At 56.5% G+C, this 26994-nt stretch overlaps 2 protein-coding genes across 16 annotated transcripts in view; one reads left to right on the forward strand and one right to left on the reverse strand.

The window, feature by feature from the left end:
- The first annotated feature begins 153 nt into the window (after nt 1-153).
- On the forward strand, nt 154-11566 carry XRCC3 (X-ray repair cross complementing 3). Of its 2 annotated transcripts, none has more exons than XM_079130054.1 (8): nt 154-245; nt 3723-3865; nt 5501-5641; nt 6489-6701; nt 8282-8436; nt 10635-10847; nt 11006-11052; nt 11139-11566. In XM_079130054.1, exons 2-8 carry the CDS (start codon nt 3811-3813, stop codon nt 11365-11367), a joined length of 1053 nt encoding a protein of 350 aa, XP_078986180.1. In that variant the 5' UTR covers nt 154-245; nt 3723-3810; the 3' UTR covers nt 11368-11566. The 2 variants fall into 2 exon arrangements, with proteins under 2 accessions (XP_078986180.1, XP_078986179.1); XM_079130053.1 differs by lacking the exon at nt 154-245 and adding an exon at nt 2415-3626.
- KLC1 (kinesin light chain 1) overlaps nt 9168-26994 on the reverse strand; it is a 56573-nt gene continuing 38746 nt past the window's right edge. For 3 of the 14 annotated variants that reach the window (XM_079130035.1, XM_079130041.1, XM_079130042.1), the window contains 4 exons: nt 24567-24728; nt 18713-18843; nt 9773-9839; nt 9168-9519 (listed from right to left, as the gene is read on the reverse strand). In XM_079130035.1, coding sequence (XP_078986161.1) covers nt 9463-9519; nt 9773-9839; nt 18713-18843; nt 24567-24728 — 417 coding nt within the window. In that variant the 3' untranslated portion in view covers nt 9168-9462. Of the gene's footprint in view, nt 9544-9772; nt 9840-18712; nt 18844-19520; nt 20090-20744; nt 20800-24566; nt 24729-26994 lie in introns of those variants that run through there. The other 11 variants (XM_079130045.1, XM_079130043.1, XM_079130044.1 and 8 more) reach the window with 11 other exon arrangements.

Below are 26994 nucleotides of genomic sequence, written 5' to 3' on the forward strand. Positions count from 1 at the left end.
TCCAATCCGCGCAAGGGCCCCACCTCTGCCACCCTGCGGGCCGCCACCAATCGGCGGCGAGGGCTGGCCTGGACTTACTCCGCCCCTCTAGGGGCGACCGAGACTTTTGACGGGCCGGTTGATCGGTCACGTAGGCGCCTCTTCGTGTCTGATTGGTGTGGCCGGCTCGGGGCGCCCGGCGCTCATTGGAAGAGAAGGCTGAGAGGGGCGGGCCGGCGCGAAAAGGCCTGAGGAGCGCGCGGTTGGTGAGAGTCCGGGCGACCGGTTGCGGTCGCGGCCTCGGCGCCGGGGCAGCGGGAGAGGTCGGTGCCCCACGGCCGAGGTGGCCCGAGGGGCATCGGGGAGGCCGCCGCGACCTCCGGGGCTGGTTGGCGAGTGGGCGCGCAGAGTTTTGGGGCTAAGGAGAGGCGGGGCCCCGGCGCCGCGGTAAAGCGCAGCACGGCCCAGGGCCCGCGCTCCGCGGCTCGCAGGACCTGTTGGGATGAAGGGTCCCGCGGCAGGGTCACGAGGGACCGCGGGAACAGAGCCTCGGGCGACGGCTTTGCCGCATGCACCGAAAGCATGGCTCCCGCTGGGTTTGTTACGGTCGGGTGGAGAACACAGGGAATGGAGGCCAGGCCCAGGTTGCTGCAGCTCCCGAGCTCAGAACAGACCCTGGAGCATACTTCCTGCCCCTGAATCCAGGCTGTGTGAGCTAACCTTGTGACTTGACCCCTCTGTGTTTGGTCAAAACGGAGATCATAGTATCATTGTTCAAGGCTTGCGTGAATTAACACAGGTTCCGACAGTCCTTGGAAGATCCCAAGTGTTGGACAGATGCTAGTGCCCACACTTTATTACCCTTGGTGGTTTATGGAGATGTCAGTGAACTTACCTTACCTGAATTTAGCTCTGAACTTAACAGAAAAATAACAGTTCCAGTGTTGAAGATGGTGCAGCCCCAGCAAGTGTGACGCGAGCATGGGCTGCACCCCTCCATCCCCCACTCCTGGTTTCCTTGGGTGACCTGTACCTCACTGTGCAGTAGCTTAGCTTGGACACTCTAGAAGACAAGAGTGGGGCAGTCTGTCAAGCTTCCTGACCACTGCCAGACACAGCGCATGTTTGGGGTTAAAGAAAAACGGTTTTCGGGCTGGGGATATAGCTCCGTTGGCAGAGTGCTTGCCTCACAAGCCCGAGGCCCTGGGTTCAATCCCCAGCACTGCAAAAAGAAAAAAAGGAAAAAAGTTTTTCGATGGCACTTGTTAAAGCTCAAAGGGCATCACGGTTGATCCAGGGACCAGGGTAGTTGGAGAGAGATACAAGGCCCACCGGAACACAGCCCATGTGAGGTCAGAGGGAGGAAAGTTACCAAGAGGAGATGTCAGCAGTCAGGGTGACTTGTGAAAGGTGACCAGCCCCACCTGGGTGGTGGAGGATGAGGAGCCTGGAGGAATGACAGGTGGGTGTGGACAGTTGGGTTCTTGCTACCCTGACTTAGCGAGGACTTCGCTGACACATGATTCCCCCACAAGCATGTGCGCAGGTGGGACTGGGAGAGGACCCGGGAGAGGACCCAGGAGCTGACGAGTTAGCCAAGTGGGGCGAGGTGTGACTCCGCACTAGTGTTCTTGCCTGGCATGCTAGTGGCTCTGGGTTTGATACCCAGGCACTGCAAAGAGAAAAAGCCAAGTGGAGGGTCTTGATGAATAACCAGTCTGCTTGCCCCCTCGCAAGCTTGAGGTGCAGGGTCCCTGCAGGCCCTTCTGTGCTGCCTGGTACCAGCCCAGTCTGAGGCAGCAGCCTCCTGCCAGCCCCAGGCCAGTGTCCCAGGAGCTTCCCACATAGAGGGAAGCACATAGATACTCGCCCTGGCCTCCAAACAGCACACTGGCTCTGCTTGGGAATCTAACTCCCCCATGCCAGATGCCAGCTCTGTCAGCAGCTTTTGAGCTGGTTTGAGTCCCCATTTCCCCCAGTCTCAGCCTGGCCTGCACCCGCCCTGCTTCCTTTGGAACATGGGTCCCAGTCCTAATGGTGTGGTTCTCTGTAGCTGCTAAGCCAGCTTCTGCTCAGATCTGCTGTCCATTGTCTATTGACCACCCTGAGTAGGGCCAGGCACTCTGCGTGTCTCCTGTCCAGCTGGACAGTGCTGTCAGCAGCCCAGCCCAAGAGCTTCCCCATGTGTTGCTCCAGGTCACAGCAGGGCAGGACCAGTAGCCGACTTGGAAGGCCCACAGTTCTGGGCCCCAGGAGCCTTGTGACCCCATCAGGAAGTGTGTCCTCCAGCCACAGCTTCCTTCTGCCCAGCCACTGCCTTCCAGGTGCTGTGGTTGGCGAGGCGCAGCTGTGCCCTGGTTCTGAGTCTGAACCCTAGCCGTTCTTGGCTTCTCAGCCATGCTGGTGCAGGATGTGTCCCCAGCCAGCCTGGAGGATGCAGAAGGCAGGCCTGGTTCTGACATCGCCACACCCCGAGTCCATGGGGGAAGCCTCACCCACTGCTGCCCGCTTCCCCTGGGTAGAACCAGCCCCCAAGTGCTGGCTTGTCCAGGACACTGGCCTCACATTTCCCAGCACCCCAGCTGCATTCCTGACCTTGCTGTTGGGAGGCCACCAGGAACAGCTTGTTGGAAAGGGCTGAGTCCCTGCACAGCCATCCCAGGCGGGATCCCAGCATCTCAGACCACTGGTACCCCTTCCTGGGAGGGCACCCACATGTCGATGTGTGAGGTGGGCAGCAGCCTTGCCCTGCAGCCACTTACTTCTGCCTTGCCAGGGTCCCCCAGGCTCCTGCAAGATCCTAAGCATACTTTTTTTCTCCATGCTTTCCTGAATACCCAGGGAAGTTAAGCCGGAGATTGCCGAGGACATTTTAGTCCTATGAGCCCCATTTGAGGGGACCTGGGACCAGATGTGTCATCCCAGTGTTACAGAGCTGGGGCCTTGCAAGAAACTGAGGCAGCATGAAGACCTCTCTTAACCCCGATTCTTGTGACCAAGTCAAAGATTTCAGACATGTCGCTCAGAGTAACAGGAATGAGTTCATTGAAGGGATAGGAAAGGGGAAAGGGGAAAGGGGACAGTCTCAAGCGACAGGGACACTGTGCCTCTCCTGCGCTCCAGTTTTATTGGGTCCCAGAGAAGTTTCCAGAGTCCCGCCCAGGTCCACCTCCTGACTTTTGACTGACAGCAGGATGACATCAGACTTTCAAGGCCCCTCTGCCATGACGACTCTAGGTCGCCTTGGCCCATGCTGTCCAGTCCTAACTGGAGTCTTACCCATCCACGCTTGCGGATTTCAGGGTTAGGAGGAATCATCCCGACCTCCCTGGTCACCTTCAGGGTAACTTGGGCTCCTCCATCGACTGTCCCAGGCCTGCATGTCGCCTGCAGTTAGCGGGTAGTTTGCTGAGCACTGCGACGTGTCCTGTCCACTAGGCCAGCAGGGCTGCTGTCAGTTGCTTCTTAGAGAAGAAAGTGCGTGGGGTCAGCACGTGGGCGCAGCTTGCAGAGTGTCCACCGCGTTCCCATCGCACTCATCTGTCTGCCCCCACCTCCAGGAGAGCAGTGGGTGCTGGCAAGGGTGTGCTTCTCAGGCCAGATGTCCTCAGCACCCCAGGGCTTCAACTGCCACGTCGCTCTTGGAGGTAGATGCTCTGGACTTCATGGGACAGTGTCCCAGGACAGTACACCTCCTCTGTCCTCAGGTGGAGACCTGTCCACACTCATGCTCGCTCCTTCAGGCTGCCTGCGTGGAAAGCCAGCACCTCAGATCTGTGGCCCTCACTCTGTTCCCCTGGAACGCGATCTGGTGGTCGACCCATTGAGAACATGGATCTGGACCAGCTGGACCTGAATCCTAGGATTATTGACGCAGTTAAGAAAGGTATTTTTACTTCCGTAGGTTGGTGAATCACGTGAATGGGTAGGTGTGCGGCATGCTTGTCGCAGAACAGTCACAGAATGTGGACTGTCCAGTGTTCCCCAAGGCCCCGGTCCTGACTGGCACCAGGGTCGGGACATGTACCACGTGTGTCACCAGAAAGGACTTTCAAGGTTCCTCTGTCACAGCGTGCACACGCGTGGCCTGAGGAGGGCGGTGGTCTGCTCACCCTGAGTAATCTGGGTCTAATCGGGCTGCCAAGTCACGTGTGCTGCTGGCATGGCCTGGTCCCCTGCTGCCAGTCCTCAGAGGCTTCCTGATGGGGCCTGCGCCGCACTCCCACTGAGTGGACCCTGAGGTGGTCTTCCGGAGCGCTGGTCTGCCAGGTCCGTTGGCTCCTTCCCAGGTGCTCCAGGGCTGGGCGGCTCACCGTGAGGCTGCTTTTCCTGGCGTGTCCACCCCAGGCACACTCTGTCCTCAGCTGCCTCTGCAGGCTGCACAGGCTGTTCCCCAGGCCCTGCTTCTGGGCTCCCCTTTCGCCATCCCTATCCCCTGGGGTCTCTGTAGGGACGCTTCAGCTCAGGACACTCCCTGATCACAGCACGGAACCCTGAGCACACACAGGGCCCTGCCCCACTGCCCCTGCTCACAGCTGCTGACCTTGTCCTGCTGGTGGTGGCCTCATGATCACAGAATGGTTGCCGTCACTACCAACACCATGCCTGCAGTTGAGACAGGGAGAACAGGCTCTACCAGAGAGCCGTGCTTTCTCATCTGTCACCTGCCGGCTGCCCCCAAGAACCTCCCTCACACCGCGCTCCTTGTTTTGACATCAGCGCCCACATGCCCGGTGGGCCTCCTCACTCCTGGCCTCTGCGTTCTTTCCGCGAGTCTCTTTCAGAGCGTTTCAGGACTTGTTTCCTTTCATGCATCCAACCTGTCTTGACTGGGCCTCCAGCCATGTGGCCCAGCAGTGGTGACCGCCAGCTGCGCTGGACTCCGGCCTGTGTCCCCTCCCCTCGTGTTCTCTTGCCGCTTTCCGGATCCACTGTGGGTGTTCCCGCAGCAGTTTTTCTTTCTGCTAGTTCAGAAGTTGAAAGTAGTGCGCATGCCTGGCTCCCCAGTGGCAGGCTGCGTCCCCCCACAGTCAGCCCTTCCCTCCCTGGCCGTCCCACCTCCTGACCTCACGCTTGCCCCTGCGCCCTCCCCGGTCCCCTTTCTCTTTTTCAACCCCAGGGCCCTGCGTGTGTCAGGCAGGTGCTTTTCCATGGAGCTTCATCCCAGCCCTTGACTTGAGACAGATCCCCCTGCCTCAGGCCCCGAGGGGTGACACCAGAGGCACATGCCACGTGCCTGGCAGCACTGCCCTCGGGAGCCATTTCCACTGGGTGGAATGGTGTGACAGTCACCTCCTTGTGGCACCTGGGACTTGCCCATGTCTCCAGCTCCTGCTGCTGCTAATGCCAGGCCCCGTGGCCCGATGGCAGTGTGCAGTGAAGGCCCTGCACACTGGTCCCTGCAGGCCTCCCTGCCTCCACTGTCCTCATCCCACTGCAGCCAGACTTCCCAGGACTGGCACTACAGGGCCCAGACCCAGGGGCACAGCCTTGGCTCTGACTTCCCGGCTCTCCCTGACAGCGGCCAAGCTGAGGGCAGTGAAGGAGGTCCTGCACTTCTCTGGAGCTGACCTGCAGAGACTGACCGGCCTGTCCAGCCCTGACGTCCAGCACCTGCTGACAGCAGCCTCCTTGCACTTGCGTGGGGGCCCCATCCTCACAGGTGGGTGCAGAGCATCTGTGGGCAGGCGCCTGGAGTCCTGTCCCAGGAGCTGTGGGCAGCGTGTGCACAGATTCCAATCATGGACCACCTGGCGGAGCCCATGCCCAGGCCCCCTGTACTTGTCCTGGGCCTGTGTGTGTGGGAGGGTGAGGCATGTGCTTCCACGGGAGGTGTGGGCACCCCTGGCTGCTTTCTTAGGTCAGAGAAGGGATGAGGCCACAGGTACGGGGGCAGTGGCTCAGCAGTGCCCAGCTGGGGCAGCAGAGGAACCCGCCCAGGGCCACCACCGAAAGTGTTGAAACTGGTGTGCTGGGCCGCCAGCTCCCCATGACCTGTGTGCCTGGCCAGACGGGGTTCACCCCGCCCTCCCTTGCAGACACTCAATGGTCCTGGGTCCCCTGGATCATGCAAAACACTGGCCTGTTGTGGCCAGCCTGGCCCCAGATAGGCCTTCCCAGCAACCATTGATTGTGCCTTGTTGGTTTTTGAGCCAACTTGAAGCCCAGCCAAACTGCTTTGCGACCCTGGGGACCATCAGGGTTCGAGGCCCATTTTAATTTCATGCACTCTCTGACAACAAGCCACCTGTGGCGTCTGGTTCAGCCTGGTGTCCCAGGCTTGGGGGAGCAGCCTCTTAGAACGTCCCTGGGTTATTGTGCCAAGAATTGAGAAGTCTAACAGGGACAGGTTCTCCTGGGTTCTACCTGGTGCACACTCAACCACCCAGCCAGGCCACCTCCCCTCTGTCCACCCTGTGTGACCCCCTGGCCTGTCTTTCCTGACACCACAGCCTGGGCAGGGGTGGGGTGCTGGGCAGGAAGCCGCCTGACCCCACCCCACCCTGCAGCACTGCACCTGTACCAGCAGAGGGAGCGCTTCCCCACACAGCACCAGCGCCTGAGCCTAGGCTGCCCCGTCCTGGACCGGCTCCTGGGCGGCGGCCTGCCCCTGGAGGGCATCACAGAGCTGGCCGGCCACAGCTCGGCTGGGAAGACCCAGTTGGCACTGCAGCTCTGCCTGGCCGTGCAGTTCCCACAGCGGCACGGAGGCCTAGACGCTGGTGAGTGGCCACCCTCCTCCTGGGGCAGGGAGGGGGTCCTGACCTGGTGGCTCCGGGTCCCAGCTCTGCTTTCAGCTGCTTTCCACCAAATGGGCTAGCGGGAGCCTTGGGCATTTCCCATGATTCTCATCTTCTTGCAGAAGAATAAGGGGAAGGCGAGCTGGGGCCTAGCCTGCACGGCCTGCCTTCAAGGGTAGCCCCTCTGCAGACCAAGCCTTGCCAGGGTCACTGGCCAGCACAAAGATGCCAGCCCTCAGGGTCACCACCTAGCGTGAGCCCCCCAACATACCACACCCACTGGCCAACGTCCCCTGCAGACCACATGGCCACAGCCAGAGTGCAGGGCCAGGGCATGTGACACATCTCCCTCTGAGCCTCAGGAGGGACAGTCAGGAGCCCAGGACAGCTAAGACACCATGCTGCCACATCCATGTGCACATGCAGTGAGCTGCGCCAGCAGTGGCCAGATGCAGCCAAGCTCCCAGAGCAGGGCTGGTGTCGGAGCTGTCCCACGTTCCTGCTGCCAGACTGTGCAGCCCAGTCCTGCACCTGCCTGCCCCCAGCCCACGTGCATCCCCAGGGGGCACGCATGAGCCACACTCCCTGGTGCTCTCCGTCACTCGAGGCGTGCGGCACTGTCCCTCGTGGTGGATTCGCACCTCCCTGACCCACAGGGATGCTGGCCGTCTCTTCTCTGCCTGTTGGCTTTGGAGACACATCTCTTAGGATCTCTGCCATTTTAAAGCTGCTTTCTTATCAAGTGTTAAGAACTTTGTGTATTCCCTGGGTACACGTCCCTTATCAAATGCCTTCTCTTTGGATCGTCTTCCTGAAGTGCAATTTGTTTATTTATTTTTTTGGTTGCTTACGTTTGGTGTCATTTAAAGTCATGAAAAGTTACCTGTGTTTTCTCCTAAGAGTCTTGGTGCCCATGTGTGGGCCATTCCGAGTTCATTGTCGCACATGGCATGAGGTCCAGCTTCAGTCCTTTGCAGGTGGACATCCAGTCATCCTGGCACCTGCTGTGCAGAGGCTCCTCTTCCTCGAGCTCCCTGGCATCTCTGATAGAAGCCAGATGCCCACAAACGCAAGGCTCGCTGTGGGCAGCTCCAGCTCTCAGTGCAGGCTCTCAGCACACTCCTGAGTGCAGAGTCCAGGCCAAGGCCACTGCCAGGGGCTGTGCAGGCCCCAGTGACCCAGCCACTCACCACACGTTTCCTGAGTCTTCCAGTTACCACCAAGGTGCAGTGTCACCGCACAGCAGAGCTGCAGGAGGAGCTTGGAGAGCAGAGCAGGGGACACTTCTGCTCCAAAGAGCCTTGGAGGGTCTCTAGGTCCAAGGGAAAGACATCTCCAAAAGCCCCTTGGCCCTGGCCATCCACGTGCTCCCCTGCCCAGCCTAGGGGGCCATGCTGGCCCCGGGCTCAGGCAACAGATGCGTGCAAACCCTGGGTGGGATGAGAACCAGCTCTGGTCCGCAGCTCAGGCCGGAGGGGAGGACCCTGACCCACGCAGTGGTTTGCTGTGTGGCCACAGGCCGGCAGCAGCTCCTCTGAAGCGTGGGGCGTCGGGCTTTCCAGGGGCCATCTACATCTGCACAGAGGACGCCTTCCCCAGCCGGCGGCTGCAGCAGCTTATGCAGCAGCAGCAGCGGCTGCGAGCAGATGTGCCCCAGGAGGTGGTCCAGAGCATCCGCTTCGGCAGCCAGATCTTCGTGGAGCACGCTGCCGACGCCGTGAGTGTCCCTGGGGTGCTACGGGGGCAGGTGGGGTCAGAGGGTGGAAGTTACCAAGAGATGTCAGCAGTCAGGGCTCTTGTGGTGAAGGGTGACCAGCCCCTTGGTCACCCCTGGGTAGTGAGTGGGTGTGGACAGTGGGGTTCTTGCTGCACTCACTTAGCAGGGACTAAGTCACTGACACCCAATTGCACAAGCACGTGCCCAGGTGGGGCTGGGAGAGGACTCGGGAACCCCGACAACTCTGGCCAAGCGAAGGATCTTGGCTGGAAGCCGCCCGTGGCCTGGTGGGCAGGGTACAGCGGCCCACCGTGCGTCCTCCAGCAGCACAAGCTGTCTGGCCCGTCTGCCCTGAGCTCGAGTTGCCAGCATTTGCTGCCTGGAATTCAGGTTTAACTGGGTGGGAGGTTCATCCGCCAGCCCCCAGGAGGACAGAGTGGGAGAGAAGCACAGGGGGACAGGGGCATCCTCTGGCCCAGGACCTCACACAGGTGGGGCAAGCTTCTGGCTCCCGGCCACCCCCAGACCCCAGCCCAGGTGTGAGGAGCCTTTGGCCGTCCCCTCCTGCCTCTGATGGCATCTGTCCTTGTGTGTGTGGCACTGCCCCTCCCGGCCAGCAGGGTCAGGCAGGAGCAAACCCCCACACCAGATATAAACACGGAGGGGCACCCTCCACACAGGGTAGGGCCCGCCTTTGAGAGTTGTATGGAAAGACTCATTCGAGTAAAAGATGAGGTGTATAAACTTTTAATTTTAAAAAATTTACAATAAAATACATATCACACAGTGCAGGAGCTAGCACAGGGCAGAGGACACAGGGAGGTCAGGCAGGCGCAGGACACGGATGCCCTTCCCCGACGGTCTTCTAGAGAGGGGCAGGACTGCACTCGCCTGCTATCACCTGCCTGGCCAGCCGAGCGCCTCTCTAAGGCCTTGCCATCAGGGTGGTCATTAGTATCTCGCTCCATGGTGGCGGTCAGGAGAACTAAGTTAGCACTGCAGCCCCAGCTGAGGGCCCTCCCAGCCTCAGCCTGCCGGTCCCAGGGCCAGCTCCGGGGCTGCATGGGGCAGCGTCCTGGCACCCTAGAGCAGACCAGGCCAGAATCACTGCAAGAGAAGGCAGCAGGTCAGGCCAGGCCCGCTCTGGAGACAGCTCTCAGGGCCATCCCCGCTGTGGCCTCGAGGCAGTGGCTGAGCACCAGCCTGCTAGGGCTGAGGGCTGGGAGGCCTGTGCGCTCGTCTCTGCAAGGCAGCTGCCCTGTGCAGAGCAGGGCCTCAGGCCACGCCTGTCCCCTCCACCTCCTCTGGCCCTGGCGGGGCCAGTGAGCAAACTCACATTAGAGCTGGCGTCCTCTAGGCTGCTGCTGTCGTTCTCCACACAAAGAGGCTCTGCTGGGGACGCCCTGGAGAGAAGCACAGATCGGGCGTCATGCTGGGCTGGACTCCAGGCCTTTGGTGGCTCCTTGGCACTGCAGGTGCCACAGCCTGGCTGGCTGTGACTGCCTGCAGACCTTGGACTAGTGCCTGTGTCCCCAGGCCTGACCACCCCATGTGTTCCTGCCTGGTGCTCTCTGCCATCATTGGCCACCTACTGCATCAGAGCCCCCCAGCTCTGGGGCCCAAAAAGCATAGTGGTCCCAAAGGGAAGACACCTGCCTTGCAGGGGGGCACATTTCCACCCCTGGCCCTGGCTTCTGAGCACAGGGTGGTGGGAGAACTGACCCCCGCCTGCATGGTCTCCCAGCATGCAATCCCGGGACTTGACACAGTTACTTTTGGGACAATGCCTGTTTTATACAGGACAGACTCTGGGACCCCTGCTTGGACCTGCTTGATGGCCACAGCCTGGCAATCGGGTGGCCACCAGCTGGCCTTGCAGATGCATCTGGGGCCAGGTGGTCTCAATATGTGTGGGGCCACTGGCGGAGGTGGGCCACGGGGCAGAGGAGCCTGAGTCCAGGTGTGAGCACAGGCAGTTCAGGAACGGCTGTCCCCCAGGGTGGGATGCTGCTGCAAGGGGCCACTGCCTGGGAGGGCCTGCAGCCTGTGAAACGGGAGCCCCTGGAGAGACCCAGGTGGAGCTCAAGGCGCTGGTGCAGTGTATAGTGAGGACACAGCCAACAGGGCAGTGCCCTGGGGACCTGGTCACCTGAAGGCCGTGGCCAGTGCAGGCCATGATACCGCCCCTCTCTCCACAGGACACCTTGTTGGAGTGTGTGAACACGAAGGTGCCCATCCTGCTGTCCCGGGGCATGGCCCGCCTAGTGGTCGTGGACTCCGTGGCAGGCCCCTTCCGCTGTGAATTTGATGGCCAGGCCTCAGCTGCCCGGGCCAGGCACCTGCAGTCCCTAGGGGCCACACTGCACCAGCTGAGCAGCACCTTCCAGAGCCCTGTGCTCTGCATCAACCAGGTGGGCCACGGCCAGCAGAGCTCAGGGAAGGCGGGGCGGGTGATGTGCCAGGAGGGCAGGTGGTGGCGGGACGTGGCCTGCATCCCCTCCTGTGCTGATGACGCTGAAACTTCCCCAAAATCTCGGCTACCCCAACTGACCACACTGGGCTCTTCCAGGTGACAGAGGCTGTGGAGGAGCAGTGCACAGCACGTGGGCCGCCAGGGTAAGTGCTGGCACCTCCTGACACTGGGCACAGGGTGGGGACACCATTTTTCCATAAGGAGCAACGGCCTGTCCTCCATGTTGCAGGCCCTGGGATGAGCACCTCTCCCCAGCCCTCGGCATAACCTGGGCCAACCAGCTCCTCGTGAGGCTGATGGCCTACCGGCTCCGCGAGGCGGCGGCTGCCCAGGGCCCACCTGGCCACCCAGCCCGGATCCTGCAGGTGCTCTCTGCCCCTCACCTGCCCCCCTCCTACTGCTTCTACACAGTCGAAACAGAAGGGGTGCGAGGGGCACTAGGGGCTGAGTCCTGCTAATGTGGACCAGGTCCCTAGAAACCCTGATTCTGGCTGAGCCCTGGAAGTGGTTAGTGCGGACGCACAGTGTCATGGTCCCCCAGGGTCAGTGGCACTGTTGGCCCTCCTCAGCCAGAGGAAGATGTTGAACAGCAATGCCCAGCTGAGGCTGCGCCCTCCCTTCTGGATCTCACCCACCCTGCTTGCTGGCCCTTGAACGGAGAAGGCTGGCCTTCTCCGTGGAGAAGACTCCACGGAGCCGATGGCTTCTGGGGTTGTCGCTACAATGCCTCACAAGGGGCTGCCCTGTCCTCAGCTCGCCCCATCCACACCCCTGTGGGCTGGGGCCTTGAATTCCCCTGGACCTGGGAGCAGACCCAATGGAGTGCCCGCCTCCTGTAGGGTGGTCCTCAACCCCCACAAAACACCCCACACTGCTGAGGCTTCAGTGAGACACCCTCCACACGCTGCCTGGAAACGTGCAAATATAGTCAATTCCAAGAGACTTTCTAGTCTGAGGCAGCACGGAAACAAGCCCATCCCAGACCTCGGTGGGGGTGGGACTGGCTGGACTGCTGGTTGCCTCCCCACCCGAGTGCAGAAAGCTTCGGGAAACAGATGAGAGGAGAAGGAACCAGCAGTATCCAGTCAGGACATGCAGCAGCACTGGCCTGGCACAGTGTCCATGCTGGGGACACAACAGGATGCCCAGCAGGGCCACCTGCACAGGGCCAGCCTACCCTCACTTCTAGCTAGAGGATGAAGCCTCCTGGCAGCACAGTGGACCCTGGAATCTGGCCACCTGGCCATGACCTGAGGTTCAGCAGTCGCTGAGGGACTTGGCCTCTTCACAGGCAGGGCTGAGTTACAGTGGGCTCTACACAGTCTGCCAGTCCCTGTCCCTGTCACTGCTCTCCAGTGGGGAGACTGCAGCACAGGCCAGCCAAGTGGCTGGGCCATCCTGCAGCCCTAAGGCAGACCCCAGGGCCCCTGCAGAGGGGCCGTGCATGTTCAGACTGCACGTTCCTCAGGTGGGACGGTCCCTCAGCTCGCCAGAGCACTGGCACAAAGCTGTTCTGGGGCTGTGGGGCTGGACTCTGCCCAAACAGCCTTCCTGCGAAAGTGCAAATATAGTCAATTCCAAGAGACTTTCTAGGTAAAATGTATCAATTACAAAAATAAACTACAGCTCCAGACAGGTTCACTTCTCAGAGGTCACAGGCCTGGAGGCACAGAAAGGACACACCCACCTGCCTGGCTGAGTCTGCAGGTCTGCTCTCTGGGCAGGGAGACCGTCCTCCTGTTCCCCAAGGACTGTTTTTTGCCGTGTTATAAAACGCTTTTAGAACATGAGTTCCTTCCACAATGCCAGGGAACCACCTGTCAACAGTGTTGTGGGTCAGCCCAAGACTGCCACCCACCTGCACATACCACGTCTGCACTGGCAGCACAGCCCGAGCCTGGCCTCTGCCCAGGGTGGGCCTTAAGTGCAACTTCACACGTCGCTCTCAGAAGTCTAATCACAGGTGTTGCTGCAAAGTGCAAACGTGGGCAGCAGAACCCGGAAGTTCCACCAGTCACGAACAACCTTGGCAAGTGCTCGTGATCAGCACTGAGTTTCTGATGACATGGAATCCCTCACAGCTTTGGGACTAGGTGACAGAGATGGATGGATGGATGGATGGATGGATGGATGGATGGATGGATGGATGGATTGATTGATTCTTTTAGGAAAAAAGGAAGCTGTAGGTTTAATTCCCTCCAACCCCATCAACACCTGGGACCAGGTGCCACTTGGGAAGGAGCCCATGCAGTCCCCACCCTAGGCCTGGCTTCTGCCTCACTGTGCTGCCTACCTGGGCACGCTCCTGTGATATCTGTGGACAGTCCCCAGAGTGGCTAGCACACATGGCCACACGGCCCTGGGCAGCAGCTGCCCCACCTTCCTGGGTGTTCGTTGTTTTTGTTATTTTGTGAGTGGTGGCGGTGGAACCCAGGGCTTGCGAGGCCACCGTCCCACTAAATTGCCCAGCACGGCCTTGCACTTGGGATCCCTCTGCCTCGGCCTCCCCATTGTGCACCACCTGGCCCAGACTGGCTTTTGACTTGGGTTTGACAGAGACTGGAGAGACGAGTGCCACTCTTACTCAGGGTCCTCGCTCCTCCACTTCTGTCCTTAGAATGTTAAGGAGCAGATGGCCACACTGCAGACAGGCTGCACGCTACTCCCTCTGCAGAAGGGTGGCTTCCTGGTTGCAGCGGGCTTTGCACAGCCCTCAGCATTTCCACACAGGCTGGAGCACAGCAGTGTACCACAGGAGCCTGGCTCTGCTTTCTGGGCACTCTGGCCTTCCCAGGGGCTGCAGGTCCCACAGCCTGGAGTGGAGGGAGCTGGGGCCTGCAGCTTCCCTTTTCCTTGGGTAGCTTTGTGTGGGGAGCAGCTTGTCACACCAAGGGCTGTTCTAAACCTCACTGGACAGCATTTAGAAAGCAGGTTCCTGACCCCTGGGAAGCTGCAACGCAAACTAGCCACGAGCCTCCAAGAAGCAGCAGGAAGGCAGCATCCAAGTAGGAGTTGGCCAAGGCCCTTGGGGGCATGTGAGGGCCTTCTGGAAACAGATGCCCTTGCAGCACGACAGCTGGTGACAGGGAATCTGAAGACATCTCAAGGCCAATTGCTGCAACAAAACCCCAGGTGCTGTCACCTCTGACTGTGGATTCAAGACTGGCACGTGGGCCTGGCAGGCCTCAGCAGACCAACCCCTGGCCCAGCAGCACACAGAGGACAGCTTCGAGGAGGCCGGATGCAAACAAAGGGCAGGCTGTGGCTGCCGCCACCCATGCTGCTAGGTGAGAATGGAAACCCCAGTTCTGGCAGAGACTGTTGGGGCTGGACTCACCGCCTGCCGGTGGCTCATGCGCTGCCTGAAGCAGCAGTGTCTGGAGGTAGATCCGAATGGTTCTTCTGAACACTCACCCGTCAAAAAGCTTTTTAAAAAACTTAAGACACGTCTTTGTGTTTAGCTGCAGGGGCCAGCAGGCAAGGGCTGGGACCATGCCCTGGGCACCAAGCAGCTGGCCCTACAGAGGCCCTAAGGAAATGCGGGGTAGGGGAGGTATGGAGCCTGGCCAGCCTCCCTCAAGCACCCTGGCTTCTCTAACAGACCACCTCGAGCTCCCCTCTGAAAGGGTGTCCTCTAAGTCTGACTCCTTACAGGCTTGTCGCAATATTAAAATTTAAAGCAGATCCGATGTCATGGCAAAGGGGGGACAGAGAGATGCAGGTGTGTCCATGTGCAATGGCCCATCCAAACGTGCCCTGGCCTGCCAGTGCCACAGATGCAGGTGGGGAATAGAACTCTGAGCATGGCTGCCTGCTCTTTTCTAAAGGCAGCCCCTGAGGTTGGCAACCATCACCATCTAGGAAAGGAAGCCCAGCCACCGTCAAGGCCACGAGGGTCTCAGTGCTCCGCTACCCTCAGGGATTCTATCTAGCTCTGTCCTGCTCTGCAGGCCGGGTCAGTGTGGCTGGCACTCAGAGCTCTTAAGTCTGCAGACAATCACCTCATCCCTGCATGAAAACACCCTGCTTGGCCGGGACGTCCAGTGGCACCAGCTCCCTGAGGCCGGGGCCTGCTTGAGCTCCATGACGCTGAAGCTCCAGTGCTCAGGCCTGGAGGCCTTGAGTCTGCGTCCACCGCAGCTCTGGGCTGGGCTGCAGCCCAATGGCAGAACGCACGCTTGGCAGTGCTGTTGTGGGGTCATCCCCAGCGCCGGGAGCAACAGCGAGCCCCTCCCCCACTGCCAGGAGTGCGCAGCGTCCTCCCGCAGCCTCATGGGGCCCTGGAGAAGCCCTGGGCAGTGCCTCCCAGGTGCTGCTGGCCCTCCTGTCAGTGACTCACTGAGGTCAGTTGGATCTGGGCCACTTAAAGGGCTGCTGGCTCTCGGGTGTGGTGCCCGGGAATTAGCCACTGTGGGTGAGCTCTATGAGTCAGAGTAAGTCAGGGCCACCGGAGCTGCTCGGGGACCTGAGCAAACAGGGCCAGTTTTTGAAGCCTCCCAAAGGGCTGGCCACACCAGATGTTCAAAGGAATCAAAAAACAAAAAGGCCACTTCTGTGGAGAAAGGCCAACAGTCACAAATGCCAAGATGAAACACAACGTGTTGCACGTGTGTGAATGGACGGTGCAGCCAAGCACTGAAGGTCTTAGTGTCCAGATGCACGCCAGCCACATGCCACCTGGTGCTGGCCACCTTTAAAGTACTAGCTAACAGCTTAATAGGCAAAGAACTAGTTAGAGACTGAAAAAATCACACCAGCTCATCATGCCAGAATCGGTTGGGATTTGATGTTACTGAATCAGAATAAATCGCTTGGACTAGGTCAACCACTCTCCTGTGGGAATTTGCAACATGAGCACCCCTGGCTCACATGACCAACTTGAGCAGGAAGGGCACAGCCGGCCGTCGGACCTGCAGCCCTCCAGGGTGCTTGGGACAGCTAGTGCGGAGTAGCCAGGGCAGGAACAGGGAAGGCTCCTTACTTGGGAATGATCTTTGCCACCCACGTTAAGAACATTCAGAGAACTGGCATGCTTCATGCTGCGACCAGACATGGACATACAAAGACAAATGGATCAGCATGTCAGCCAGTCAGCAGGACAGGGGTCCCTGGACAGGAGCACCTGGGGAGTGGGCCTTCCCTAGCTTGGACTGAACACAGAAGCCCCTGCTACTCAGTGCCCTGGACAAAAGCCCAGTTTCCTGCATCTCTCAGCAAAGCACCCAGGCACTCTGGCATACCAAGCCCCTCTGTGCGGTGCTCTGCCCTCGGGTTCTGGAGGGTTAGGGAGGGCTCGCCCCACCCCAGGGCAGACTCAGAGCTCACTGTGAAGCTCCAACAGGCACACAAATATGTTCTGTATTTCATACGTTTTATATATTAATAGCAAGGAAAAACAATTTTATCATTAATAAGATAAATTCTTTTTTTTAAATTTTGAGTTATGTCCCCAGCCCAATAAGATAAATCCTGAAGGGAGTATTTCTTACTTAGAAAACCAGCATTTAAAACAAATTTCATGTCTTTACATGTAAAGAAATACAGCCATTTATACATATATTTACTTGTTCTCCCATTTAATAACTTTTCAATACTTGAGATGGCCTGCGAATTATCGGTAACCTAGATTTAAAATACAGAGACTCATAAAATCACTTCCCTGTTCGCCTCCTCCATGGACACCTCTGGACATAAAGTCACTTCAGCTTTTACACTGTGACACTGCTGATGTCCCTGGAGAGTTCCCACGGGACCTGTGGTTCTAAACATGAACTGCACACCAGTGGTGGGGGTGTGGGTATTGGAGCTGAGGGCGAGGGCCAGGGACATGGGAGCAGTGTCCAGTAAGCGGTTCTTGGCTAGCTCTCACTGACGGCAACACGCAGACCTGAGTTAACCTTTCCCCAAGCAAAACGCACCCAGGATGTCCCAATAGGACGGAACTGTCCGAGAAGCCACCCGGATGCTGCCAGAGCCCTATACTAGTTTTTCTCCACCTAGAACTACTCCCGACAAAGTGCAAGATCAAACCACTCGGTTCTGTCCTCACAGGTTTGACTGTTCTCTCAGTGGCCAATTAACTTCTAAGACAGTTACACAGCCTTCTCCCTCAATGTGACCCCTCGAGTGACTCTGCCTTTCACTCTGGGGCATTTTGGGACTCTTCGTCCCAAAGGACGAAGCCTTTGGGAGTCCAAGCTCAGCAGTGAGCCACCATGCCTACTACTGACACATCTGGTCAGCGACTCACATGGCGGCCCCAGTCCAGCAGGCTCAGCACCACCCTGGCACTTGCTGGAAAGGCAGATGCCAGGCAGCCGGTGGGAGGAGCCTGAGAAGCCTGCCTCATTCTCTCCACGGGACTCAGGTCCCAAAGCCTCTGAGGAACTAAAGCCCTGGACAGGGTGTTCTGATGTCCAAATTGTTCTGCTCAAAAAGGTCACCTTAAGGGGGCAGGGGCAGACCCAGCGGCCATGGGGCACCACTGAACCCTCCCAGTGCCATGAGAAATATACAGCCCTTCCAGAGTCACTTGGTGCGACCTGTCCTTCCAGACCTGAAAATGTGCAAACCTCTCAGAATCAGACACTTCACCCCAAGGCAGGCCAGAGCCGTCTCCCGAGGGAGGCCAGCAGGAGGCGGTATGCCAAGGCCCAGGGACCTTGAACTACCCCCACGGGCAGTCCTGAGGAGCTCACAGCAGAATAAATGCTGCGCCTGCCAAGGGACACCCAGCTCCCAAAAGCCACCAGAAGTTTTCAACTACAAGTGAATCTACTCCTAGAGGGACAGAGTGGCCAAGAGGGCCAAGTGCAGACACAGCAGAGGCCACTGTGGACCCTCTGGCCAGATCTCTACTGGCGTGGAGGCACAAGGTATGGGTGATGGCAGGGTCTCAGGCGCAGGTCCTACATGCCCAAGGGAATCGGAACAGCCTCTGTTTTAAAGGGCAGAATAACTAAACAGCTGAAAGGGACAGGACTCAACATCTCTCACGAGTTCTCAGTGGACTGACAGCCCTGAGCTGACCAGAGTTTGACTGCAGAACATTTCCAGTGGGATTGCCTCCTGCCCCTGCACTGCTGGGCACTGAAGCCGGGGTGCTCTACCACCGAGCACACCCCTAGTGTTTTTTATGTTAAGATAGGATCTTGCTAAGTTGCTCCAACTTGCCATCCACCTGCCTCAGCCTCCTGAGCTGCTGGGATTACAGACAGGTGCCACCGCGCCCAGCTGGGAAACATCAGCAGTGTGGACACAGTTGTAGAGAAGACTCCAAGACCCGTGACTTAGACCTTTTTTTAGCACATGGAAACTGAAGGTATTAAAATATAAACTCTTTTTAAAAAGTCATAAAACTACAGTCCTTTTATCAAAAACCTTTTTCTCCTGGTAGTGATATCTGCATGAGAGTTAATGTACTCATAGTTAACATCTGATTATGAAAAATCAAAATTTTAAAGCATTTGAACTAATGCTAATTTTTTTAAAAATAAGCAACTCCTATCTAGGGTAAACAAGTCCCAAACAGTGTTGTAATATTAAAGTCCCACTTTTCACAGCAAAGGCTTTCTTTAAACATGTAACAAAAATCAAAGAATTCCATAAATTTCTTTTGAAGGCATCAACCCTTTGGACCATGAACAGGAAGTTTCACAATTATTTCCCAGCCTATCCTGAACAAAGACAGAACCTGCTACACCCCTCCCATTGTTGCGTCTGGGCCCAGGCAGGAAGTGCCTGGGGGCCTAGGGAGGAGGGGGGGCCTGGGCGGCAGGAGGGCTGGGCTGGGGAGATAGTTACCCAGGGTTCCTCGGCTCACTCTCTCGTGAACTTCCTCCCTTCAGCTTCCTAACCAGCTTCTCACTGCTGCGTCTAATGGAAGCCCGGAGTTTGCTAAAGGAACCACTGCGTTTTAAAGATCCAGTGCCATCCTGAAAAAAATGTGAACAATCGTGAAGCTGCGGGAGGATCCCCAGGCCCAGCGGGAGGCGGAGCAGGATGCCCAGCCCTGCCCAGCCCTGCCCAGCCACTCCAGTCCTGAGGCCACCAGCTGGGCAGTTTCATCAAAGGTGAGCCAGTGTGGTGAACCCCTGGGGACTGAAGCAGCTCTGGGAACAGCCACCCCATTCCCGAGGCCAGGTAATGAGACTGCGCCAGAGACAAGGAAGACACACACTCCAAAGAACACCAGGGCGGCTTCTAGGAATATCACCCCAATCCAATTCCATGTTCAGGGAACAGGTGAACGTGTGGTCCAGACGGGAATGCTCTGGACAGTTCCATCTACGGGCAGTGCTCAGCTGCACAGAGGGTCTCATCAGTGTTGGGTATCAAGTGAGAAAATTAGATACAAAGTTCATTTTCTACAAATAACTAAACGTCCTCAGACACCTTAAAGTAAAAGAGCCACCACCTGGCACTGTGACCAGCTCAGACACTAGGAATGAACTCCTGGCAGGACCCAACAGAAATCAGACACAGAAGGAAACGTGTGTCAACAGCGACGTTTATTCTCAGAACAGCCCCTTGGCAGGACCCCAGGGACCCGCTGCTTCGGGGCGCGGCAGCACGGCGCTCGTGGACCCAGCAGACAGACGCAGGACACAGGTCAGCTGGAGTGAGTTTATTAGAAGTTAGAAAGACACAAATACACATATCACTGAGCACTTGAGGATTAGTAGAGGAGAGCAGAATCGCCAAACTTCACACAGACTACACAGCAAACTACTGCAGCGTGTCCTGGAGGCCCTGCAGGGCCCCACCAGGCCTCTAGCACAAAGGGACGTGCAGCACATGCCCTACTCCTACAGCTCAGCGACTGTCCACAGGTCACCGTCATGCCACCATGGTAACTCCTGTGCGACACTTCTAACTACCTGGTATCAGAGTGAACAGCTAATCGCTCTTAATTTTTGAACTTGTGTGTTACACAGTAAATGGATTTTATTAATACAGTTCTTATTACTAAGTACATATCTGGCAAAGCTACATGTATACAGAAATCAGGAGCCCCCAAGAGGACAGCAGCACCGAGAGGAGGGCCAGTCACAGAGGTGCAGCTCTGACAAGCTCCTAGGGGCTGCTAGACACAGCGGGCAGCACTGAAGAGAGAGGGAAGCCGGAGAGGGCGCCGCCCGTCATGCAGGAGCAGAGTGAGAGGCACAGGGGCGGCTAGGCCTGTCAGACAGAAAGGAGAGAGAGCCACGTGAGCCCGCAGTGAGGAAGGGCAGCAGACCCTGCTCTGCGCAGCTTGGTAACAGTACTTCTAGGTCACGGATCTCAACAGCACTGTGCAGCCTCAGTACTGGGCACTGCCTCTGCCATCTGCCTCCACCAGCTCTGCAGCGATCAGTGCTGGGCCCCAGGGTACCCTGCCGGATTTCAGTGGGCACACTCCTAACAGTTGTCCAAGGGAAGGGGTGCTCTGGGAGTCTGGGTGGGCGTGTTAGAAATCTCTTTGAGGCCCACTGTCCACTGAGAGAGGCTTCACAGGTAACTGCACCAAGGAGACTCGGCACTGGAAGGCATGTGCAGGGACCAAAATGTCGGCCACAGATGGCATTACTTGGGCCTGTCTTGTGAAGCTCCCCCTAAGCCTCTCGTGGTACCCCAAGTCAGGCATGGCTCCCATTCTCTTAAAACACTGACATCTTAGACGTTTCAGAGACTTGAAGAACCACTGACTTTAAGTCGACAGCACATTTCACACATGCAGTTGACAATCTGAATAAAATGAGTTTCCACAGGCAGCAAGCCTCCTGGGTCCAGCTCGAGGGCAACCAGCATCTGACAGGAGCACAGACGCAGGCCTGTCCCCAGCCACTTGACTCACCATGGGGCTCACGCTGAGCAAGTCACTTAACCAGCCCGAGCTTCATCTTTCTCATCTTTAAAATGGAAAAATAAAACTTGTTACCAAAGCCTCAAGAATGCTGGGAGGAAATAAAACAGAAGTTCCCACTGCTCTTCACAAAAAGGAAGCTGGTGCCCTGTGCCTGTGGTGCAGGACAGCCCCGGCGGTCCACTGCACCCTGCCGCAGGTGCTCACCGTCCCCAGGCTTGACCCTAGGCTGACCACAGCACTCACCACCCTCCCCAGGGTCCAAAAGGATCTCAGGGTGTGGGCACACACTCACATGCACACGCACACGCTCACGGGGAGGGACGCCCACGCAGGCCAGCCGCCACTTCCTGTGAGCCCCGCGGGACAAGGTCCACAGCTGGTGCTCAGGGCCAGGCTGGGCCCATGATGGGCAGGCCTGCCCCCTCAGGGTGGTCCCACCCTGAGGATGGCAGCCACCCAGAGCCCAGGCAGATTTTCATCAGGACAAACTGGGAGCTGGGAGGCCCCAGCATCCTGACTCTTCTTTACATGCCATGAAGACATGGTATCACATGGGCTCTAGCAGAGATGGACGGTATGCAGTGGCGACCACCTTCTGTGCATGGAGGCTGCAGATGCTGCAGTTTTCAAACTTCTCTTTTTGGTATGATCTAGTTGTCTTCTGAGTGTAATTTTTCAAAAATAAAAATCTACTTCTAGTTAACCCTTATCCCATTCCCCAGTAATTCTGGGTAAGAATTCAGAGTATTAAAAACTTAGAAAAATCTCAGCACAGAGCAGCATGGGAGATGGGAGATGGGAGATGAGAGATGGGAGATGGGAGATGGAAGATGGGAGATGGGAGACGGGAGATAGGCTGGGGGCTGCTTCTGAGATGGCACCTGATCAGTACAGGCTGGGAGATAGGAGGCTCCCCAGGTGCTGGATGCTGGAAGTGTGTCCCAACACTGCTCTCAGCAGGACACAACCCAGAGGGGCCCCTTGGTGCCTGTGACTGAAGCACCCATTCCACAGTAGACATGAAGCCCCATGGACAGAGGCTAAGAAACCAGCATCACTCAGAAAAGGGTTCCCAGGCACAAGGCAGCTCTGCTCCCCCCAGTGGGCTCAGGACCTCTGGCCTGCCTGTGGAGCCCCAGGGAGTGGCAGCCTTGGTAGCGCACAGGCAAGAGGGCAGACTGCACCTCCTGAGCATGCGACCCTAGTGTCCAGACCTGACACCCACGCTCCCCAAGTCCACAGCATGCTGGTGGCCTTGCTTGCCTTCTCCTTTGCCACACGTGACCCCGCTCTCAGGTCTCAAGAGACAAGACTGCAGGGGCAATGACCAGGACCGGTTTGCCCAGTCTCTGACCATGGCACCCTTTGTTCTAGATGCCACTTCTGAATGCTGAGAAAAAGCAAGCCTAACATCCTAAGGAAATGGCCACTGTTCACTTAAGCAAAAGGCCTCGCATTAGCTCTGCTGAAAGTGCCACCACCTGAGAGGGCCAAATGGCTCTGCCCTGTGGCAGGCTGCAAGGTTCTGAAGGACGCTGAGCGGCTGGGTGGAGCTCAGCGGTGGAGCACTGGCCCAGCATGAGCCCAGCCTGGGTTCCCTCCCCAGCACTCCCACCCGATATCAGACACTGAAACCCTTTTTCTAAAAATTAAAATCTTACACAGAACCCCAATTTTAAATGAAAATTTGGGATCTGAGCTTAGAGGTGACAGGTGCAGTCTTGACATCTGCCTCTACACCCAGTTCACTTGTTTTATCTCAAATGCACAATCCTGATAAAAACCTTGATGAAAACAGTGGTTGCCAATAGCAACCGTTTTAAAATAGCCTGCTGGGTGACCTCAAAGAAGTCTTCACTTAGAGCCAGCAGGAGAAACCATGTGATTGTTCGTGCAAACAGACCAACATGCCGGGCTGCAGCTTGCTCACATCTCAACCAAACCAACTCTGTTCCTCGTGTGATCACACCTCTCAGCTGACAAAGAAATGCCTGCGTGTGCATACTGCCACCACTGCCTTTTTAAAATAGTAGACGTACAATTTGAAAATAAAATGTCATCAAAAGCCAGGGGAGCTGAATGCTACACAGAGCAATCTGAAGGCCACAGCCATCCCAGGAGGATGCAAGGTCTTGGCCATTCCACAGGAAGAAGGGCACCCTGCCCTGCTCAGGAACCTCTGAACTGGATGACCACTGGACGACTTACTGGATGGGTCAGTGAGTCACCCCTGCAGGCAAGGCATACTGCTGGGGCACCAGTCTGCAAGTCAAGTGTGCTATCCAGAAAAAGAAAAGCCCCAAGTCACAGTACAGGTTGTCCTACGTGATAATGTACCCAAAGTGAGAAAGGAAACAGGACAGGAGAAAGGGGGGTGCTCTCCTGGCCACCATGTGGGCACCTCCCGCCACATCGAGCCAGGAAGGTACCCAAGCCCCCTCCCAAGTGGACAGAAGCAGCCCCCTTCCTTCTCCAGCACGTCCTGAAGACACAGTGGATCCCTGGGCTGCCACAATCTCACTGTCACAGAAGTCATGTGGATATGGACCTAGAAATACTGTCTCAAGAGAAAGCTCCTCCAGAACTTCATTCAAGAGTCAAACTCTGCACGCAGGCATCTAAAGACCAAGCAGGGCAGGCCCCTCTGGAAAAGCATGCAGGCGTGAAGCAGCTGAGAAGAGTACAGTACACAGCTCCAATGGGGCAGGCACAGGCAGGAGGACTCCCTACCCTCACTGTGGTTTGGGACACTGCCCAGCGGGGCTTCAGCAGTCAAAGCAGATGCTGATTGGTTGTCTTGGCACAGAACGGTCCAAAGCAAGGAAGCTGCCAGGTGAGGACAGTGGAGAGAATGTTCTCCCTGAAACTCTGGCTGCTCCACCTTTCCAGACTGTTCAGTCGGGATGCTAGCTCCTACCAATGTGCTACAGCTAAAGAAAATTCTGAAGACAAATGAATTCTTTGTAAGACTGACATAAGAAGCTCCAGACTGCAATTTAATAAAATTGCACAACTGCAGCTGATCAAACCACTGTGCAGCTTCAAACACTGGATGGTGCGTGTGGATGGCAGATCACTGCTGATGAGGACACCAGCTCCAGACATGGAAAGCATCCGGGGCCACGTGCTCTCTGCAACACTGGGCAGACCGGGCAGTGGACTTCCCCAGAGCCGGCCAAGGAGAGCCAGGTGGGATCTGTGCAGCTCTCAGGGGTATGCCTGTTTCAAACACAGGTAGGTTCCACCTGAGAGGCTGGTCAGGCAACAGTGAAGAGCAGGATCACCAGACACCCCCAGAGCGGAAATGTGGCATTCAAGACTGAGGTGGGCCAGTGGGAGGCGCGGCCACCTGATGCTTCTGTCCGTGAGCTGTTCTTTTCTAAAAACAAGTGCCAGCATCTCTCTGAAGGCAACTTGGTTAACTCTAACACATCCAGAGCAGCCGGCTCAGTGAAGTCAGGAACATTGAGTTAGCAGTGAAACAGGCGAGTTAGAGAAGCAAGTTAGTTGTCTGCCACACTGACCCGGGGGGTGACGAGGCCTAAGTGTGGATGATGCTTTGAGTCGCCAGGACACTCAATCAGCATGGAGAGCTCACGGTTAAGCCAAGCAGCTCTCGTGGGCTCCCGAGGGGAAGCTGCCACTTCAAGCAAGTGGGGGACTTGAGTATTAGCAGCAGTTAGGGCTGTGGAAAGCTTCGGCATGTAATCCAGGAGGAGAAGGTCTAGCACAGGAGACAGACAAGGGTCAGCGAGCACTCCCGCTAGGTGAGCCAGCAACCCCGTGTGGCCAGCTGTGTACTGTACTTACCCCGTTCCACTCTACGCTCATACTCACTTCCTCCCCTCCATCAGGGCCACTCTCGTACTTGACCACGTCCACGTTGAGACTCTCCCGGCTCCTCCGCTTCTCCATGTTCTCAGGGTCATTTAGCACTTCAGCCACTCTCTGTTTGTGAACAGTGTCAAGACCCTGTGAGCCAGGCAGAGGGGAAATGGTAGGACCCATTAGCACTCAGGTCTTAGTATGGATTTCTCAGACACTTCAAGAAAAGACCCATTCTTAGTTACTTTGGAGGAAAAAAATCAGAAAATGGCTCGTTAGAGGGCTTCCTAAGTGACAGTAACAGCTCAGGGTTACACCGTGTCCACAAAGTCACAACTTAGGACCGAAGAACTCTTGAGTGTCTACTCCAAATTAAAAGCTGTAAAATGGCTGGGCACAGTGGCACATGCCTGCAATCCCAGCAGCTCAGGAGGCTGAGGCAGGAGGATCATTAGTTCAAAGCCAGTCTCAGCAACTTAGTAAGATCCTGTCTCAAAATAAAAAATTAAAAAGGGCTGGGGATGCAGCTCAGTGGTAGAACACCCCTGGGTTCAATCCCTGGTACAATAAAAAAAGAAAGAAAGCTAAAAACAGATGTTGAGCTCTAGGTAATGATTTATAAACTGAAATATTCAGTAGGAAGTGTACCAACACCTACAAATGATCCATCCTTCAAAAGGAAGGATGGCTAAAAGAGATGAGGTCAAGCATCTGAAACACAACACAATCCAGGTGAAGAACCAGGGTAAGCCGGACACTTCCTCAGGTGTGAGGAGTTCTGTGGGATGCCAGTGACACTGTCTACCAAGTGACCGAAGTGCCCTGACATCTCAGGTTCTGAAAACTCAAAGATTGCTTCCCTTCTTTTTTTTTTTTTTTTTTTTAAGCCAGCAAGTGAACCACGGGATCTTTACCACTGAGCTCCATCTCAACCCTTTTTATTTTTTGAGACAGCGTCTAAGTTACTTAGGCTGGCCTGGAACTTGTGATCCTCCTGCCTCAGCCTCCCAAGTCCCTGGGATCACAACAGGCATGTGCCACTGTGCCCAGTTCACTTTTCTGTTTTTTATTTTTTTATTTTTAATATTCTTAGTTGTAGATGGACACAATACCTTTATTTATATGTGGTGCCAAAGATGGAACCCAATGACTCACATGTGCTAGGCAAATGCTCTACCACTGAGACACAGCCCCAGCCCTAGTTTTATTTTTGATAGAAAGTTTCTTCAACCAGTCACTGACTCTCAAAAGGTATTTTACAAGCATATTTTCACAGCTTAGGAAGTGACAAGTAACTCGGGAGGCTGAGTCATGAGGTTCACAAGTCTGGGCAACATGGTGAGACACTATCTTCAAATACAAAATAGAAAGGATTGGGGCTCAGTGGTAGCACACTGGGCTCCATCCCCAGTACCAAAATAAGAAAAGAGAGTAGCCAGCGGAATGAGAATGCATCCTCTCCAGTCCATGGCCCCTCCCTGGCATCTGCGTGAGGCCAAGTGCGCTGAGGCCCAGCAGGAGATCCCCAAGCCCTCCCCTGCTGCCTGGGCCACAATGAGCAAGTCTGATGTCCTCCTATGGACACTGCTCCTTCCCTGCTTTTTGTGTCTTCTGCCTTCTGAGGCACAAGCCCAGAAGACAAGGGGACACAAAGCACTCCCAGGTCCTCTATCTGTACTGTTGCAACCCCCATCCCCATTTCATAACAAGACCTGGAAATCCAAAGCAAGGCCTGGCCTACTGACCCTGTCCCTGATGACAGCCCACACACACGTCACCTGACCCCTGTGCCACCTCCTGTCACAGGACCAGCACCAGCTGTGCCCCAGACCTCACCTGGGACCCCTCCTCACAGGGGAAGTGCTCTGCACACCAGCTGCGTGGGAGGCCTCGGAGGAGCATGGTTAGGGCAGGGCAGGGCGGAAAGGCTTCTGCCCCGGATCATGAGCACGTGTTCGTCTCTCCTCACCCTGTGAGACTGCTCTACAGGACACATGTCACTCAGCAAAAAGTGGCTGTAAACCCACAACCATAAAAATAGCCTACATGTATTCCAGTCAGAGAGAATATACCTACACTTGCCCCCCAACCCTAAAAATACAAAACAAAAACTGCTAGCATCATATGTACACACATACCTCTGCATAAAAATAACTCCTTAATCCTGAACTGGTGGTCAAAGGGCAAGCACAGGCATCTTTCCTGTTTTGGCACTGTCAATATATCCCCAGATAAGAAGCAAAGGGCTTCTTCACAGAATCCCCACCAATTGGGCAATAAAAAGTTCAACCCAGCCGGCAGGACTGAGCTAGCAGACTGCACATGCAGCCTTCTAATGACTACCTGGGAAGGGCCAGCTGCCACTGAAGGACAGCTGTGCCACAGAGAAGGCCATTCCAAGGGATGGCCACCC

Source organism: Sciurus vulgaris, assembly GCF_902686455.1.
Source record: "Sciurus vulgaris genome assembly, chromosome: 2".
NCBI lineage: Eukaryota > Metazoa > Chordata > Mammalia > Rodentia > Sciuridae > Sciurus > Sciurus vulgaris.

What these genes read in the sequence shown, in the direction of transcription:
- XRCC3 (XM_079130054.1), top strand. Translation starts at nt 3,811, where the DNA reads ATGGATCTGGACCAGCTGGACCTGAATCCTAGGATTATTGACGCAGTT. An exon ending in TATTGACGCAGTTAAGAAAG is followed by an intron (nt 3,866 to 5,500) that starts GTATTTTTACTT and finishes TCTCCCTGACAG; the next exon opens with CGGCCAAGCTGAGGGCAGTG. An exon ending in ACAGCACGTGGGCCGCCAGG is followed by an intron (nt 11,053 to 11,138) that starts GTAAGTGCTGGC and finishes TCCATGTTGCAG; the next exon opens with GCCCTGGGATGAGCACCTCT.